Below are 17,697 nucleotides of genomic sequence, written 5' to 3' on the forward strand. Positions count from 1 at the left end.
ATTCGGTTCTAGAATGCGGTTGTGAGTCCCGTAAATTACTGAACTGTGTGTGTACAGAACAGGGTTAAGCATTAAAAGGTGAAGTGACAACCGAATTAATATGCAGTGTGTACGGGACCTTTCTGACGTCAATATTGGCACTTCAGATCTGTTTCACTTCCATCTTCTTAATGTCACATTGTGTATTTTAATACAGCTAATAGCTTTATCACAGCACATCACGCGCAGATAACCGAAGATGAGTAAAGAGGCGGGGCATGGGTAAAGCTAAGGTGGCTGGTTGCTGAAACCACGCCCGCCTAGCTAGATTCTAGTGACAGTAGTGGCAGTTCACCCATTACTCAAGTGGCCATGCCCTTAATTATGCAGAACTTTAAGGCTTAATATAATTACAAAAAACAGTTGTCATGAAGGGCAAAATTAGCTATATAAACCAAAATCACTTTTTGTACCAGGCTGTAAACATATTATTTTCTACTCTAAAGTTGGCCATTTTAACATGGAGGTCTATCTGAATTGACTCCCTTTTGGAGCCTGCCTCTAGCGGCCAGTCGATGAATTGCAGTTTAAATCACTTCCGTATTGGCTTTGTTAGAGAGATTTGAAGGTTGCCCCTAGGTATTAACTCAAAATCTCAAAAAGGAAAGAAAAATAAAAAAGGATAAGGAGAAAGTGAAGGCGTCCTTGCCAAGCACCTTGACTATTTAAAGCCATGATGATCATAGCCTCAAGCAGAACCTGACCAAACAGAAACATTTGTCTAGAAAACAGATGCATGTTTAGTTTCAAGTTCCACTTGCTTTGACTCATGAGCCTGGATTTGAAAATATACAAAAACAGGAATTCAGTTACGATGCTGCCTCTGGTCCTATGCGTCATCTTTCTCTTCAGCAAAGGTCTCGCTGAAGACACAGGTTAGTGGTGATGGTTAAAGTGTTCACAAATAACTAAAATACACATGGCTGGTCCATCTGGAAGAAAGTGAGTGATTTACATGCGGTGTAGTATTGACATGAAAGGTCGGTTTATTCACTGAAGGTGACAGTGATGGAGGGCGGGAAATATTTCTTTCCTATCACACCCCTCCGTAAATTGATTAGATCGCTTTCCTCCAATGCTATCTACAGCTGCTCTATACATTCCTCAATAGATATCAGCTGCACTCATCACGGCTGCCATAAAGACTGTCAAGTCTGATAAAAGTACACGTACCTTTAAGACATGACTGTGCTTGTTTGTTTATGTACAGTATACAAGGCAACCTGTGTACTGTATTTCTGCAAGTGCTACAGAGGCAGAGGAATTGAGAGGAGTGTTGTTATTGCTTACAAAAACTATAAGAAGACACGAAAATGTTTACATTTACGGAAATAACACGATTGGAAAGAAATCAAGCTAAATTGAAAAGAAAAAATAACTTGTACTGTATGCGATCTATAGTGGTGAAGCTCCAAAAAACATATACTGTACAACCCTCATTAAGTTGAAATGTAAACAAACAGATCTAAGCTCCAACCTCAAATATCATGGCATGTGGTTAACTTCAAATTTCATTGGTTCTTGTGTGTCTCCCGACAAAACGCATAACAGCTAGTTACATAGTCTCAGCCTCAGACGCCCACGGACAGCTGGCTGAACATCTGATGCATACGGCACACTTAACTAGAAACAAAGTCGAAGTCGTCATCTGATTGGATGAATTATACAGGATTTCTGGGAGGAGTGTGTGTCGCTTCTTTGACGGTCCGATTGGAAACAGCCACTGATCTATATAAATGACTGGATTGCGCATGACGTCACAACTGTGAAGCCACCGCGCCGCCATGTTGGTATACCCAAACGTTCTATTAAATCAATGGACGTTATCAGATTTTAATGATAAAACATCACTTTACTAGTCTTCGTTTTTAGATCTGAAGTTACCCTGTACATTACAACACAAACGTCCTAAGCCTGTACATAGTTATTTACTGAAAGTTGTACATTTTGCTTTTTAATCAGTTATTATACATTCATCTTCATTACAGCAGTGGTTCTCAAACTTTTTCAGCGTGCGGCCCCCTTTACGGTGCATTCCTTCGTGGCCCCCACTAAGAAAATTTATGACAAAAACAGTTCTAAAACTTCACATTTTAATTAAATAAAACATTAATAAATACATTAATTTATTATAAATAAATTATACAAAGTAGAGCTGCCTTATTTTTTTTAGGTTTAATTTCACAGAATTTATGATATTATGATATTAATGTATTTTATAAAATGTCTTAAAACTGGGGCCCCCCTGGCACCATCTCGCGGCCCCCCTGGGGGCCCCGGACCCCAGTTTGAGAACCACTGCATTACAGTATCAGATCAGCAGACAGACCGCAGCATATTATTAATGACAAACGTGCTCAATCTGAAATCTAAATAAATAATCATGCTTTGTACCAAATGTGCATGCAATAATTTGGTGGTTTTAAAATTATGTTATCTAAAATTACAATAACTACACCTCAAGTCAACATCAAACGGACATGTATGTTTAGTGCATTGCTTTATGGTTCCTGGAGTGTTTTCTAGAAACCAACCTCATGGCTCTGTGTTCTGTGTGGTACATGCCTGATATTTCTTCTTATGCCACAGTGGCAGAGGACATTGGACCTCACCAGCTGGAGCGTTTGGTGGGGCTTCTGACAGAGCGTGAGTGTGAGGAGCTCATTTCTGTCCTGTCCCATGTCGAGGAGAATGTCTTCCAACGCCTGGACCGACTTTCACCAGAAAGAAACCAGCTACAACTGGAAACACGAAGACGGAGAAATACAAGTAAGTAAACTTAAAGAGAACAGAAGTGCTTTTGAAGACTTAAGCCAATTTTAATAAATTCATAATTGGACTTGATGAAGTCCAGTAGTAGTCGCAACGTCTGTGCCACACGTGACTCACTGTGTACGCAATGAAGAGCTTTTGTGCAGCCAAATGTGTTTGTTTCTCACTACTTATCAGTCTACTCATGTAGGGTTGAGAGGTCCACTCAACAGACATCTCAACCAAACTAATTCTGTTGATGTAATCCCCCTTCATCAGTAATGAAATCTATTGAGGCAGTCAGACATGATTCAATTGTTTAATTGCCTGAACAATTCAAGAGCTGATTTATTTTTTTACTGTCTGCTTTTGCTGTCTGTCTGGACCATGTCTGCCATTGTATGTGTTTGTTATTGGCAGACCAGGAGCCCTGTCGCTCGGCACTCAAGGACTGGCTGCAGACTCATGGCAGGCAGATTTACTACGACAGGCTGTCTCGTGCACTGCAACAGATTGGCAGGACGGACATTGCCATAGGTCAGCTGAACACATACGCAATGCACTAAGTGGGTTGTACCTAAAAGCTGCAATCACATTAAATTCAAATTTAGAGATACTGACAGGCACAAATCATTTCCTCACTTATTCCATGTTTGCCAATAACTTTTGTATTTGAGCATCATAAAAACACACCTCTCTGATTTACTTCATAAAGTTATCATGAAACTTCAGTATTATTTTTTTAATTCATGTGCTCTCGTAATCTTTAATCAAAAATGCTAATCTCCTCCCTTCCTCGTAACGATCTCTCTTTATTTCCGGTCACGAGGAATGGCGTAAGGGCGGGGCCTGGGAAAAAATTGCAGCAATTAGCAACATAACCCAACTTCCAATGATCCAATAAGTTCTTAATGGACAAATTTCATTGTTCAAATATGTTAAAGATTATAAGGGGTCGCCAAGCTACCCCCCCCCCCCAATTATAGGGTCACCGTGATTTCACAAAGTATGATGTGATTCAGGATTAAAGTAATAGTCTACTCATTTTTAAAATTAAAATATGTTATTACCTTAACTAAGAATTGTTGATACATCCCTCTATCATCTGTGTGCGTGCACGTAAGCGCTGGAGCGCGCTGCGGCGCTTCGATGGCATTTAGCTTAGCCCCATTCATTCAATGGTACCATTTAGAGATAAGGTTAGAAGTGACCAAACACATCAACGTTTTTCCTATTTAAGACGAGTAGTTATACGAGCAAGTCTGGTGGTACAAAACAAAACACAGCGCTTTTCCAAGCGGATTTAAAAGAGGAACTATATTTTATGGCGTAATAGCACTTTTGGGAGTACTTCAACTCGCCTGAAATGTCCGCTCCCCTTCTCACTCTCATAATGGGAGAGTGTTTCTGCGCCAAATCGAAGTACTCCCACAAGTGCTTTTACGCCATAAAACATAGTTCCACTTTTAAATTCGCTTAGAAAAGCGCTACGCTCCATTCCGTACCACCAAACTTGCTCGCACAACCACTCGTCCCAAATAGGAAAAACGTTGATGTGTTTGGTCACTTCTAACTTTATCTCTAAATGGTACCATTGAATGAATGGGGCTAAGCTAAATGCTATCGAAGCGTCGCAGCGCGCTCCAGCGCTTACGTGCACGCACACAGATGATAGAGGGATGTATCAACAATTCTAAGTTAAGGTAATAACATATTTTAATATTGAAAATGAGTAGACTATCCCTTTAAAATTTCTCACTTACTGAAAAATCCAAAAGCCCAGCATAAGCTGGTGAGCTGTTTCTAGCTGGTCTCCCAGCCTGGTTCTAGCTGGTCTAGCTGTGTTTTTGGTCACTTTTTAAGCTGGTCTAGCTGGAAGACCAGCGGAACCACTATCTTGACCAGCTTTGCCAGGCTGGGTGGACGAGCTTAGACCAGCTACTGCCACCTCAAACCAGCCAAACCCAGCTACCAGCTTATGCTGGTCCCTGCTGGATGGGTTGTTGGTTATTTCAGTAGGGTTGTTGGTCCTGGGTCAACATTTTAATCAAATAAACCCCAAATTACCCCTTAACTCAAAGCCTAACCATTTTTTGCTAAATTAGGACAAATAATGGACAGTATCGCTTTGTGGCAGCACAGCACAAGAATTTTAAATTCATGTAGTATTTTAATTTTAATAAAAACCAGGGAACCCCTTAATTCATGGGTCTTCAGCATGGGGTCCAGGGCCCTTGGGGGTGCGTGGTGGTATTACTGGGGGTCCTCCAAATATTATTTGAAATCAAGAGAATTTTTTTGGAAAAATTAAATTAGGTATTAAACAAAAATGCATGAATATGATAATAACAGAAATTATACAAACTTGATTGAAACAAAGGTTCCAATAATAATATAAAATGTACTAAAATAAAGGTTCCCTAAAATGTATTAAAGGCGGAGTCCACGATGTTTGAAAAACGCTTTGGAAAAGGAGACGGGCCGACTACCAAAACACACTTATAGCCAATCAGCAGTAAGGAGCGTGTCTACTAACCGACATCCTTGCCAGGTTGCGTATATGTGGGGCGGGTCTATCAACAGAAGGTCCAGATTCTATTGGGATAGGGGCGTGTTTGTTTAGGTGATCTTAAATATCAACATTGGCTTTCAAACATCGTGGACTCCGCCTTTAATTTAAAATGTAAATGTTATGTGTCTATCTATACTGGGGGTCCTCCAAATATTATTTGAAATCAAAATAATTTTTTTGGGAAAAATTAAATTAGGTATTAAACAAAATGCATGAATATGATAATAACAGAAATTATACAAACTTGATTGAAACAAAAGTTCCAATAATAATATAAAATTTACTAAAATGAAGGTTCCCTCAAATGTATTAATTTAAAATGTAATTGTTATGTGTCTATCTATACAAATACATATCATTTTATGTATTTATAACATAACCATCATAATAAAAAATGTGAATCCAGTTTTAATTTGATACATGTACTGGGGGTCCTTGGTCCTCCTCTCTATCTATTAAGGGGTCCTTGGCCTAAAAAGGTTGAAGATCTCTGCCTTAATTTATATTTCTGTGCTTTATAGGGGGTCCCTCAATGCTTATAGAAGGTCCGGGACCACCCCAGCCCCCCCTCAATTCGAACACTGTAGACAAATTCAAATCCTGCCCAACGTTTTTTTTTTTTTCATTTCAGAAGCCACTTACTTGTCGTAATATGTAGACAATCTCTACTTCCGTTTCATGATGACTTTAAATATGTGTGGTTGAACTGTGTAAACATCCTAGCAAAACCACACCAACATACCACCTCCCAAAGTACATCAACTCTCAAATAACATCTCCATTAGTCGACAAATAAAATTGTCAGAAACTAAAAGAAAGTTTCCTGGATGAAAGCGATGAAGCTTTTCATCATCTTTTCTGTTGTTTTTGCACACCACTGAAGCAAGGAGCATCAAGCTAATTCAGAGCAATCCATCTTACACTGCCATCCTAAAGATGTAGTTCAGCAGAGCATTATGTTATTTTTATACATTTGTGATGGGACGTGTTTTGCACCCTGTCACTCCCCTGGCAGCGATTGCGGTCCGGTTTGCGGGCGGCTCTGCAGTCGAATGGCATCGGATACGAGGAGGTGCAAATGATCTGACAGCAGGCTCGCTGGAGCTGACACCAGATTCGCTGCCTGCCATCTGTTCCTTTCATCATCTCTGTTAAAAGAAGAGAGAGAGATAGAAATGGATAAACAGAGAGGAAAAAATGACAGGCTCGACAGCCCAAAAACATCCTTCAGTCATAGCGACGCGCTGCATAAAATAAAAGAAGTTCTTAGGCAAACACAGAAGCTGAAACGCACATTGCCGCAATTACGAGAGCTTTAATTGCAGGCCTGTAAATGGGCTATGATGAGGAGCAGCCACTCAGCAACAGCACCTTGAATAAACAGCATTCTTATGCTCCAGCACGCACATCTCCTTCAGCTGTTCTCGCCTTATTATGCTCTGTAAATTTATTGGGTCTGGCAGACTCATTTCAAGGTGTTCATAGAGGCCATTATTGTGTGTTTGATTTGTTAATGTTCACTGCGTGTGGTGTTGTATGAATATGAAATGATCGCCGCAAACAGCAGGCAAAGTTGCCGGCAGTTTCAACAACGATTTTAACAAAGCAATAAACCCACATCTGGACTAAACACAACCATACTGGAACTAATGTATGCTTTACATGTGCTTTTCATGTTGCAGAGGTGGGTAAAAACATCAACCAGGATAAAATTCTTGCCATGCAAAGATACGTAGATGGGTACCACAATCTCGTTAATAAAATGGAACAAGAAACACACCAATCAGATTTGGAGGATAATGATGACCATGAAGAAGAGCTGCCGTACTCTCCAAAACAGGGTGAGGAACCTCAGGAAGTAAGGGTAGAAACATAAAGACCTCGATTATTTTCTCAGTACTATTTCAGTATTATTTAGGTGACATTCTAGTTGCACCATTAAATAGTTTTATAAAAATATATATATATATATATAAAAATGTGACCCTGGACCAAGAAAACAGTCATAGCACAGGTATAGCATTTGTAGCAATATGCCAAAAATCATTATGATATTAGGCAAAGATATTTTGTACATTTCCTACCATAAATATATCAAAAATGTATTTATCATTAGTAATATGTGTTGCTAAGGACTTCATTTGGACAACTTTAAAGGTGATTTTCACAAGATTTGAATTTTTTTTACCCCTAGATTCCAGATTTTCAAATAGTTGTATATCGGCCAAAATTGTCTTATCCTACAAACCATACAATGGAAAGCATTTTATTCAAATGTAAATAAAAAAAAGACTGGTTTGTGGTCCAGGGTTACAAATATTACAGTTGCCTACAGACAACTATTTGTGACCCTGCCTGTGAAAACTCAGCCAGTCATTTTTTGTGATTTGCTCATTTCTACATAATGTAAAGAATATTCAGTGAAATATAATCTTGATATCTTTAATATTGACTAAGTAAGGTCATGTCAAAGACTGAAATCATAGTGAAATAAATGATTGAAATTAATTTTATGCTCATTATCTCAGAATTAGATTATGAGACTTTAGTTTGGATTTCACAGACAGGGTCACATTTCTCCCATTTGAAATTCTCAAGCTGATGTTAACCAATATACTCATTTCTTTATTTATTATAGTCAGACATTCCCATCCACTGGCAGCCGGTAACTTCTTTTTTGAGGGTGCACGGTGCAAAGCTCGTCATGTCAAAATATGTGTTTGGCGCATCATGTAAACCTATGTGCATCATGAGTAATGTCAAAATTTGTGCCTGCTGCAGATGCTTCAAAGGGGTTTATGATAAAAGAGAAATTCACGTTTGCCAGATACGCGCTTAATGGCAGGGTATTTGATTTTGAAAAATGCTAAGTTTAGCCTACTAGCAATGAAATCACGATCCCACCCTCCATTCTCTACCCAAAGCCACGCCTCCTCCAAAATACATGAATACACACAGACCAGAAGCCCATTCATGTTTCATTCAACATTCAAACTTTGCAGTACAAAGAGAATAACATTAACAACATATTTTAAATCGGAATTAGATACAGCAACGTTTTCAGTAGCATTACCGTGGGTTCACACCAGCCGCGTTTGAGGTGTCAAAATCGTGTCTACTGCGTCTAGTTTGCCGCTTGAACATTTTGAATGCATTCGCGCATCTAGAGCGAAGTAGACGCTTGGAAAAAGCAAGCATTTGACGCCCGTCAGAGGCAAAATCCGCTTCTTGTGGGAGGGGCAAGTGCTATGCGGTTGTCTGTTTGTAGGATGGCTAATGTTGATTTTGCATTCGAGAGAGTTACCGGTTTGTATTTGGTAACCTTACTATAGGGGTAAAAAATGGCGGGAATGCCGCAGGTCGATAAATGTCACGTGACTCAAAAGTGAAATGTGTATTTACAACTTACCAGGTTGCCCAATGTCTTCACTGACACTCTTCCAAGTGAGGTCCTTTTTCATTCCCTTCTCTATAGAAATAAGAACTGTGCCGTATAGCTCCGGGTGACTGCTCACGGACAATATCAAGCGTTCCTTCATGTTGAATGAGTGACTGCGGGCAGGGCTGCCGCCACAGCAGCAAGCAGGGTCCTGATTGGTTAACACGGCGCAAAAATCCGCCAAAGTTTAAATTTTTCAACTCGGGCGTCAGATGCAAATTCGCGTGAAACGCAAAATACACAAAAAGCACCATTCGCGCGCACCGCGCCAGACGCTCAATTCGAGCAAACTAGACACGCACCGCACAGCACCGCGCTAAATGCCTCATTCGAGCCGCGAGACCTCCAGACGCACGTCAACGCGTCTTCACATTGACTTAACATTGAAATCACTCGCGCTTGACGCCTCTACTGCGGCTGGTGTGAACGCAGCATTAGACTTAATAGTTTGCTTGTAATTTTCAAAACGTAAATATTGTTATGCTAATTCGTAAGGTTACACAAACTGCATAAGCAACATAATGTTTCTTCAAAATAGACTATCTGAATAAAATCATACCGCGTACCTACCTTATTAAAAGAAACACTGCAAACCCCCTCAGACCCTTTGTGGAAAAGCAGTAAAGTTAGCGATGTTAATTGGTTTTTTGCCATTTGCTGATCCAGACGGTTTTTGCTGTTTGTCTCAAAAGATGTCTTTCGTTTTGTGGCTCCTGTGCAGGTTGTCAATTCAGCAGGAAAGTTTGTTTGCCTCTGTTTACATATGGGATGTGAGTGCACAAATCGCGCTGATGACGTATGATGTCTGCGTGAACGTTCACAGAAGAGGAGCAAAAATGGCATGTGTCCAATTATTGCGTTCGGTCTGAGATTTGTTGAACATGTTTTGGTCCTACCCCTTTCACAGATGACATATATTTATAAAAAATACATTTAGACAACTTAACATAGTGATTGCTATTAGGGATGCACCGAAATGAAAATTCTTGGCCGAAACCGAAAACCGAAAAAAGGAAACCAAGGCTGAAAAACCGAAACCGAAACACCGAAATAAATTATTATGCCAATTATTAGTACAATTGCATTTATGGCTATCACTGTGTACTAACTTTACTTGGGGTGTGTGACGAATAAAAAAACTCACAGTTCGGATCACATTACAGTTTTTGAGGCACAGATCAGATTATTTTTCCGATCAGCAAAAAGGTGGGAAAAATCTAATAAACAATAAAGAAATTGCAAACATTTATAAAAAAGAACAAAGTTGTACATTAATAAGGTCTGAAATTAGCATTTTAACACAACTGAATGCTATTTTTACATATTATCTGTTCTGTTGTCAGACATATAGTGGTGTTTTCCCAGACAGGGATTAGACTAGTCCTAGACTAAAATAAATATAAGAGCTGTCCAAACTGAAAACATCTTGCACTGACATATCTTTAAATACATCAGTGCCTTTAGTTTGTCCCCAAAATGCACACAAGTAATGTTTTAAGTAAGGCATGTTTGTTTAAACTAATTATATTTCCTAATTAAATAAGGTCTAGTTCTGGCTTAAGCTAATCTCTGTCCAGGAAACCACCCCAAAGACTATTAAAATAGTGACTAAGCATGACCCAATAACCTTGTGTTTAATCCAACCAGCTGTTACTTTAACTACTAAGTTACTAAAATCTTGATTTATAAACGAGACATTGCAGACAATTCGGCGCAAATTACAAAATTGCCATTACACAGAGTTACTACAGAAGGCATGCGCGGGCATAGGAGGGAGAGAGCTCGCGCACAAGCACATAGAGAACCAGTGTGTGTGGGAAAACACAGCTAACCTTTCATGATAAACTCGAATCAGTCGTCTTCTCTGTCAGTAACATCTGACGTTTACGTGAAAATGCAAGTACACAGAGGAATCCGCATGGAAAACACATCCAACTTTTAATTATTTTACTTAGTGTCATGTATGGGAGGCGCTGTCTAGGGGCTTCACGCACAGAGAGAGAGCGTGCACAAGAGAGGCACCACCGAGCGCTCACAACAATAAATGAAGCCGTTTTAAATGAAAATAAAAATGTAAATGTTGCGACCATTGTTGATTTTGTGGCGCACACAAACAAATAAATGTATGGATAACACTGCCAGGAGCAGAAGCCGCCATTACGCGAGATTAATGTAAACAGCGTGACGCGTCGCGTAGTCGACGTAATCGATGCCGTCGACGCGGCGTTGTAGCACTATTGAGCACGAAGGGGAGGGGTGGGAGACGACTGATCACCGTGAGTGAAACCAAAGCGCTAGCGCACAGATGGGAGGGGCGCGGTTGACATTCATTTTCAGTTTACATTTTCGGCTGGATTTTTTATTTCGGCCCGAAACCGATAATGCCATTTTCGGCCGAAATTTTCGGCGACCGAAATTTCGGTGCATCCCTAATTGCTATCAGGATGTAAGGAGACTTTCAACCAGCATAACTAAAAATGTTTCAGGATCAAATCAGATACCCTGCCTTTAATCTCATGTGTAATTAGAGTTTAGTGTTAAGTTAGTGTCTTTTTCGATGCATGTGCAGCAGGCATGTATTTTGACATGACATATAATGCACTTAGGTGCACATGACGCACCGAACATATATTTTGACATGATGAGCCACACACTTGACACTTATTTTGAATTTGCGCGCCTCGGAAGAGAAGTTACCAGCCGTTATCTTCCCACTTAAATTAGTTAAACCACTAGCAGCATAATCAAGTACTGGGTTGGGAGAATTGGTTTTAAAAAAGTTGCTTTAACTGTGTTTTTGTAAACATTTCTGTAAAAAACAACATTATACAAATAAAATAAATTGCAAATACAGCACACCTTCAAAAAAGCTGAGCACTGTCCAAATAAAATGTTTTAAATTCAATCATTCTAACTCTTTTTGTCACTGTCCCATTGACAGCAAGAGGGTTTACCTGGGAAGATGTGGATTTAGTGGTAAAGAGGCAGCCTGTGCCACCTTCTCAGCGTCGACTATTTGACATAGCGTGGCCTCTGCTTTACGGCCTCGTCCTTGGATTTGCTGGGGCGCTGCTCGTGAGTGTGTCCATCCTGCTTATTACCATATATGTATCCCATGGCAACACAACTAATTACAAAACTGCCCATCATCATCCTCTACTTGGCGTTGTGACATCATCAGGGAGAGCTCCTTCGAAAACAGTGCCCTGAAGACACATAGGGTGAAAGTGAAAGACTCCCATACTAATGGATGTTCAGGACAATTATCTAGCCATGTTCATTAGTACGCAATTCAATATTAAACAGATCTGCATTTGATGGCCGATGATGACCCAAGGTACTTCCAATAAAGCAGTTCTATTGGCTGTTATCTTATCTTGTGTGCTATTTAAACTACATCGAAAATTAGCGAGACGGCACGCCGTGCCAACACCTTCAGGTCCGACAGCTCCCAATGCCTCTCATAAAGATATTTCTGCAATAAAGCGCATGACAGAACATAATGACAACAATCTGTTACCTCCATCGAGACCGAAGCCATTGTCCTGTCACTATTTTGATGGTTTGCAGGGAAGCTGTGCTGGAATGCAGCCCCTCTAGAAGCCCGATTGCTGTTGCCTTGACAATACAGGCACTTCCTGTTTCCAGAATGCGACAGCGGTGGTGTGGTCGTCTGGCATCGAGGAAAAACTAATTATCCAGACTGGCTCCCTCTCCCCTGAGCCTAAAGCAATCCACAAGGCTAATAACAATGACAATGCCTGCAGACAATACAACCTGAGAGAGACAAGATAGACTGGGTGGGTATGGCATAAAAACACACAGGAGAGACCCTCAGCAGGCTCAAAATGGGGTACAGAAAGAACCCATTTACTGTTTTACCAAGATGTTCAATGCACCAGGAAATGAGTTCAAGTGAATGATCATACACAAAGTATCTCTTACACTGACATCAGCTCTTTCTTTCGCTTTCTTATCTTTATCCCCTCTTCATCGTAAAGTGTTTCTCGTTTTCTGAAAACAGACCCCCCCATCACCTTCCCTCCTTCTATTTTCTTTTACTTCTTATATAATTGAACTAATTACTTCATTATACAAATCCTGACTAATGTGCTCCTGGATTCAGACATCATGGATTAAAAGTGGTTCTAAGCAGCAATTAACGGCAATTAGTTCATAAATCAACATCTAAACAAATTATAGTGCAATAGAGGGGGGAGTTGTATTTTCAAAACAGCCGGCCAGGAAACCACATACAAAATTTACATGCAGACCTGCTAGTCGCTGTCAAAGATTCAACATTATTATGTTACTTGAACAGACCAAACCAAAACAGAGCTTTCTGTTAAAGTCTATACTCTAACTACAGCCTGGTTTGCATTTAAGATTTGCGCAAAACTTTGGTGATATTTTCTAAATGTCGATAAAAAATATTACGAAATGATGGCATTACCCGATGCTATGCAACTGAAACCTAATTTTTTTCTCTCGTGATAAGTCATTTAAATTTCCACTTCATACGGCACTGCAAAATACCATATAGATAATTTACTATAACATGTTAAAATTGCCACTTTGTAGGTGTGAGCAAAAATGTGCTGTTATTTGCGTGTCCTTTCAAATGCACATGAGCTGATCGCTGCACTAAATAGCAGTGCCGTGGTTGGATAGTGCAGATTAAGGGGTGGTATTATCCTCTTCTGACATCACAAGGGGAGCCACATTTCAATCACCTGTTTTTCACATGCTTGCAGAGAATGGTTTACCAAAACTGAGTTACTGGGTTGACCTTTTTCACATTTTCTAGGTTGATAGAAGCACTGGGGACCCAATTATAGCACCTTAACATAGAAAAAGTCAGATTTTCGTGATATGTCCCCTTTAAAGAATGATCATGTGACTTTTACGCATGTCAGGTTAAAAGTGTTTTCATTGCTGTTTAGCGATATGTTCCTTTTTCAAATTGCCTGAAAAACCACCTTATTCGCAATCGCAAAACCTTTTTGCGATATACAGGAGTTTCACGAAATTACGTGTTTTCATTGGGCACATTTTCAATTTAGTTTGCACTATTGAAGGGTAATGGAAAAACATCTTATGATTTTTTACTTATTTGTCGCTCAAACATGACAATTCTGTCACCATCTACTCACCTCAAACTGTTATGTAGGGTTCACACCAGACGGGTAGAGGCGGCAAGCGCGAGTGATTTACATGTTAAATCAATGCAAAGAAGCAATTAGGCATCCCGCGGCGTGGCATTGAGCGTTGCCGCGTAAATGTGCGAGTTGAAAAATCTGAACTTCGGCGGATTACCTCACCACGTTAACCAATTAGGACCTTGCTGTAGTAGTGATGTGATTACAGGAAGCGAGCAGAGTCTCAGCAGAGTCGCAGAAGCCCCTCCCATGACGTGAATTTCCGCGTAAATGTCTCAAATGACTAGAATTTCCGAGCGAATGAAGTGAGTAAACTCAAATGTGCAAGCGTCCAACTTAGGGTGGCCATTCGTGCCAGTTCCGCCGGACACGTCTCGAACATGTTTTCGGGTTCGTTCTCCGGAAGTCGCGTTGGTCGACCGCATACGTCATCAAGGTTTAATATTTCGGGTTTAATTTCAGAAAAGCAACCGTTACATTTCAAGGTAAGAATGAAACTACAATGATTGTATGTCTTAAAAGAAATAAATCTTAATTTTCTAATCTATTTTAACTGAAATGTGAGAACCTCGATGACGTATGCGCGCGACTTCCGGAGAACGAACCCGAAAACATGCTCGGGACGTGTCCGGCGGAACTGGCACGAATGGCCACCCTAGTCCAACTCCGTGTGAATAGTGCGTTTTTGCTGCCTCTACCGCAGCTGGTGTGAATGCACCATTTGAAATCCTATCATTTTACTTTAAAAATAGTAAACCAACCCTATAAAAAAAAAGAAATTTAGTAGCTCTTACTAAAATGAGATGAGTAAAACATTAAATTTGACCAAAATCCATCTAAAGTCATTCTTTTGTAATTTACTGTTTTCTTTATAAATCATCCTTCATAATGTAAATAACATTCTGTGAAAATATAACCTTGATATATTTAATATTGAGTAAGGTCAAGATTGAAACCAAACTTTGATGCTCCAAATCTCAAAATTAGATTATGAGACTTAAACTGGATTTTACAGACATCATTCCTGACAGCTATGGGCCTCGTGTGCATAACAGAATGTAGGCCCTTGTAAAGTTAGTTGCAAATAGCCTATATGAGCCAGGTATTTATAGACAGACCCGAGTGATTGTTGCCGAATGGGAAAAAGACTCCATCCCTGACAAGATGTTCTCACTTCATTTTCAGGTGTGATGCACAGTCATTGACGGTCACCAGGACACCCTTAGAAAAAAGTGTAGAGAGAAGAAACAGGGTAAATTTAACAAATCTTAAAGAGCATACACAAAGTGTGTGTTCTTGCCAATTATAAAGTCAATTTACGAAGTATTTTAGCTCAAAAATTGCATAAGACATCCAAATAAATATCATAAAATATACTGTAAAACTTCTAAAAAAGCAAGCAAACCCTTTAATGTATAAGTCACTTGGATAAAAGCGTTTGCTAAATAAATGTAAGTGTAGCTCAAGATAAGCATTAACACACACTGAGGTAGAAAAGTGTTTTTAAAATGCTGTCAAGTTGCATTTTTCAACCTAACACAAAATACAGCCAATGTCAATTTTAAAACCATGGACCAATCATATGAAACTGGGTGCAGGATAGGCATCTTGAGTGTGCACATTAGCAACGGTGTATGGAAACTAATGCGCCTAACATGCCTGCTGTTCAACTTGGTTGCGCTCCGTCTATCTGTTTTTAACGCAAGAATGCTTCCTGCCTGAACATCCCTTCGGTCCTTATAACATGTCTGTTGTAGAGATACCTGTGGGATAATTCATGTAAATTTCATGTCTTACTTTAGACAATATCTTCATTTTTCTCTCTGATCCGTAATAATCTTCAGATAGTTTTAAAATGCCATGACACGCATCTGAAAAATAGCAGAATGAAGAGAAAACCTTCCCAGAGAACCCCAGATGGCTCTGTCAAGATGAAACGTGGATACGTTGACACTTTCTTGTCCCTCACACACAAACATAAATATGCATATAATGTCACAAACCAATTGTCTTTCTCTCTCTCTTTCTTTCTCCTTCAAACAAACAAACACATAAAACAGATGGAAGACAGACACAGGACAACATCCATTTATTCATTCACACAGATTGTAGGCACTGTGTCACATGTTGCAGACAATATTTCCTCAGTGACAGTGCAATGCTGTCCAATGGAGCCAAGAAAATGAATAGCGCAGACTTTAGTCGGAGCAGGCAACATATTTACTTTGACAATTTAAATTACGGAGTCTTCTGTCAACTTTGCGTGAGCTCAACGACTCACATCTGACATTTAACAAACTGCATTTCTGTCCCTCAAGTCCTTATTGGCGTTAACGTCAATTAAATACGGAGTATGTTTTTGGTCGTCTAATTAATCGCAGGCTGATCTCATTAAAAAACGACTCTCATCCGCAATATCTACAATAAATAGATAAAGTTACCGAAGAAAATGACTAACGTTAGTTCATCTAGCTTAACGTTCACGTTACCTCCTCGCGAAGAGTAAAGCCAGCGTATGAACTGATGCTGTATGTACACATAAATATGCATAAATAATAAATACGTTTTAAGTATTAAGTAATGAGTATTTGTAATGTTAATAAGAGTTATTATACACTGTAAACTACAGCATTTTAACCGGTTGGTGATTGAACTTCCTGGCCGTTGCTCAATCCGAAGGCTGCAGCCTCCGGAGGTCGCATATGCAGGCTGCATCCGTCATCAAGCTGGTTTATTTAAGTGAATTGAGCATTTCATTCGCAAATCATATGCATGTTACAACGATTTACGATTCAATTATAATAAGTCATCTTTTTAATTGTTAATGCTCTAAAATAAGACAGTCTTGATGACGTATGCAGCCTGGAAATGCGACCTCCAGAGGCAGCGGCGTTCGGATTGAGAAACGGCCCCGTCAGGCCCAGCGTCGGCGACTGCTTTTACGTCATCAACTTTAAGCGACAGTTATCGGCGCATTCCCCAACATTAAATATATTTTCGACAAAAACAGACTCAAAAAGATACAATAATAAAAAAACATACACAAAAACACAGATAACAAAAAATCTATACTGTAATATATATTCGACAAAACTCACACAATAAGGCAGATACGAAATAAATATGCTGAGATTTTAAAATATTTACCAAAAATAAGTGCATCAATGCGCCCTTCCCCCACCATTTAGACCGTTTTTAAAACCCTGCCTGTACTCCAAAATGCTCCATACGGATTGATTCTCCAGAGGATGCTTTATGTCATGTGGATGATTCTGCCTTCTGTCTCGTGCATGTGCATCTTTGACTTCTCTCTGGGACGCGCACATGCACTCAAGCTGTCTCTGTCTATAAACCGTCATACGCGCGGATCAGACGCTGTAGAGATCACATCTGTGGCTCATTTAATAAACAAACTTTTATAGTGTCGAAAGTTACCCTAAATGTTGAAGTGTGTAGGATTCCTTTCGTTAAACAAGAAGAGGCTTTCTAAAAGTTTTCAACAGCTGTTCAAGGCACCCAGCTTGAACTGACAGGGACACAGTGCCATCCAGTGGTCAAAACGAGACACTACAGCTAAGAATGTAATAATATTCTTTCAAACCTTTATTATGCAAGGGTCAAACCTTAAACTTTTGATACAAATAATGCGAAGAGATGCATTTATTGTCTAGAAAATAATATGCCATATGCACAGTATACAAGTCTATGCAACCAAACTAGTTGGAGTATGCCAGAGA

General features: G+C 39.6%; 1 protein-coding gene and 1 long non-coding RNA gene across 4 annotated transcripts; one reads left to right on the forward strand and one right to left on the reverse strand.

Moving 5' to 3' along the window:
- The first annotated feature begins 821 nt into the window (after nucleotides 1-821).
- Nucleotides 822-12,176, forward strand: tmdd1 (transmembrane and death domain 1). Its single transcript, XM_055189211.2, has 5 exons — nucleotides 822-914; nucleotides 2,629-2,808; nucleotides 3,211-3,327; nucleotides 7,045-7,203; nucleotides 11,743-12,176. Exons 1-5 carry the CDS (start codon nucleotides 854-856, stop codon nucleotides 12,009-12,011), a joined length of 786 nt encoding a protein of 261 aa, XP_055045186.2. The 5' UTR covers nucleotides 822-853; the 3' UTR covers nucleotides 12,012-12,176.
- LOC129431361 (uncharacterized) lies at nucleotides 6,087-17,634 on the reverse strand. 3 transcript variants are annotated; one of them, XR_008639786.2, is made up of 4 exons: nucleotides 17,108-17,629; nucleotides 15,079-15,181; nucleotides 11,756-12,578; nucleotides 6,087-6,510 (listed from the first exon to the last, which is right to left on the reverse strand). It is a non-coding gene; the product is annotated as an uncharacterized lncRNA (long non-coding RNA). The 3 variants fall into 3 exon arrangements; XR_012372949.1 differs by having other exon boundaries at nucleotides 11,756-15,181; nucleotides 17,108-17,634; XR_012372950.1 differs by lacking the exon at nucleotides 17,108-17,629 and adding an exon at nucleotides 15,758-16,310 and having other exon boundaries at nucleotides 11,756-15,181.
- Nucleotides 17,635-17,697: the final 63 nt, after the last annotated feature.

Source organism: Misgurnus anguillicaudatus, chromosome 13, assembly GCF_027580225.2.
Source record: "Misgurnus anguillicaudatus chromosome 13, ASM2758022v2, whole genome shotgun sequence".
NCBI lineage: Eukaryota > Metazoa > Chordata > Actinopteri > Cypriniformes > Cobitidae > Misgurnus > Misgurnus anguillicaudatus.

Excerpts from the sequence above, each read along its gene's own strand:
- tmdd1 (XM_055189211.2), top strand. The coding sequence starts at position 854 with ATGCTGCCTCTGGTCCTATGCGTCATCTTTCTCTTCAGCAAAGGTCTC. Across the intron at positions 2,809-3,210 it reads ACGAAGACGGAGAAATACAA|ACCAGGAGCCCTGTCGCTCG; the intron begins GTAAGTAAACTT and ends TGTTATTGGCAG. Across the intron at positions 3,328-7,044 it reads CAGGACGGACATTGCCATAG|AGGTGGGTAAAAACATCAAC; the intron begins GTCAGCTGAACA and ends TTCATGTTGCAG.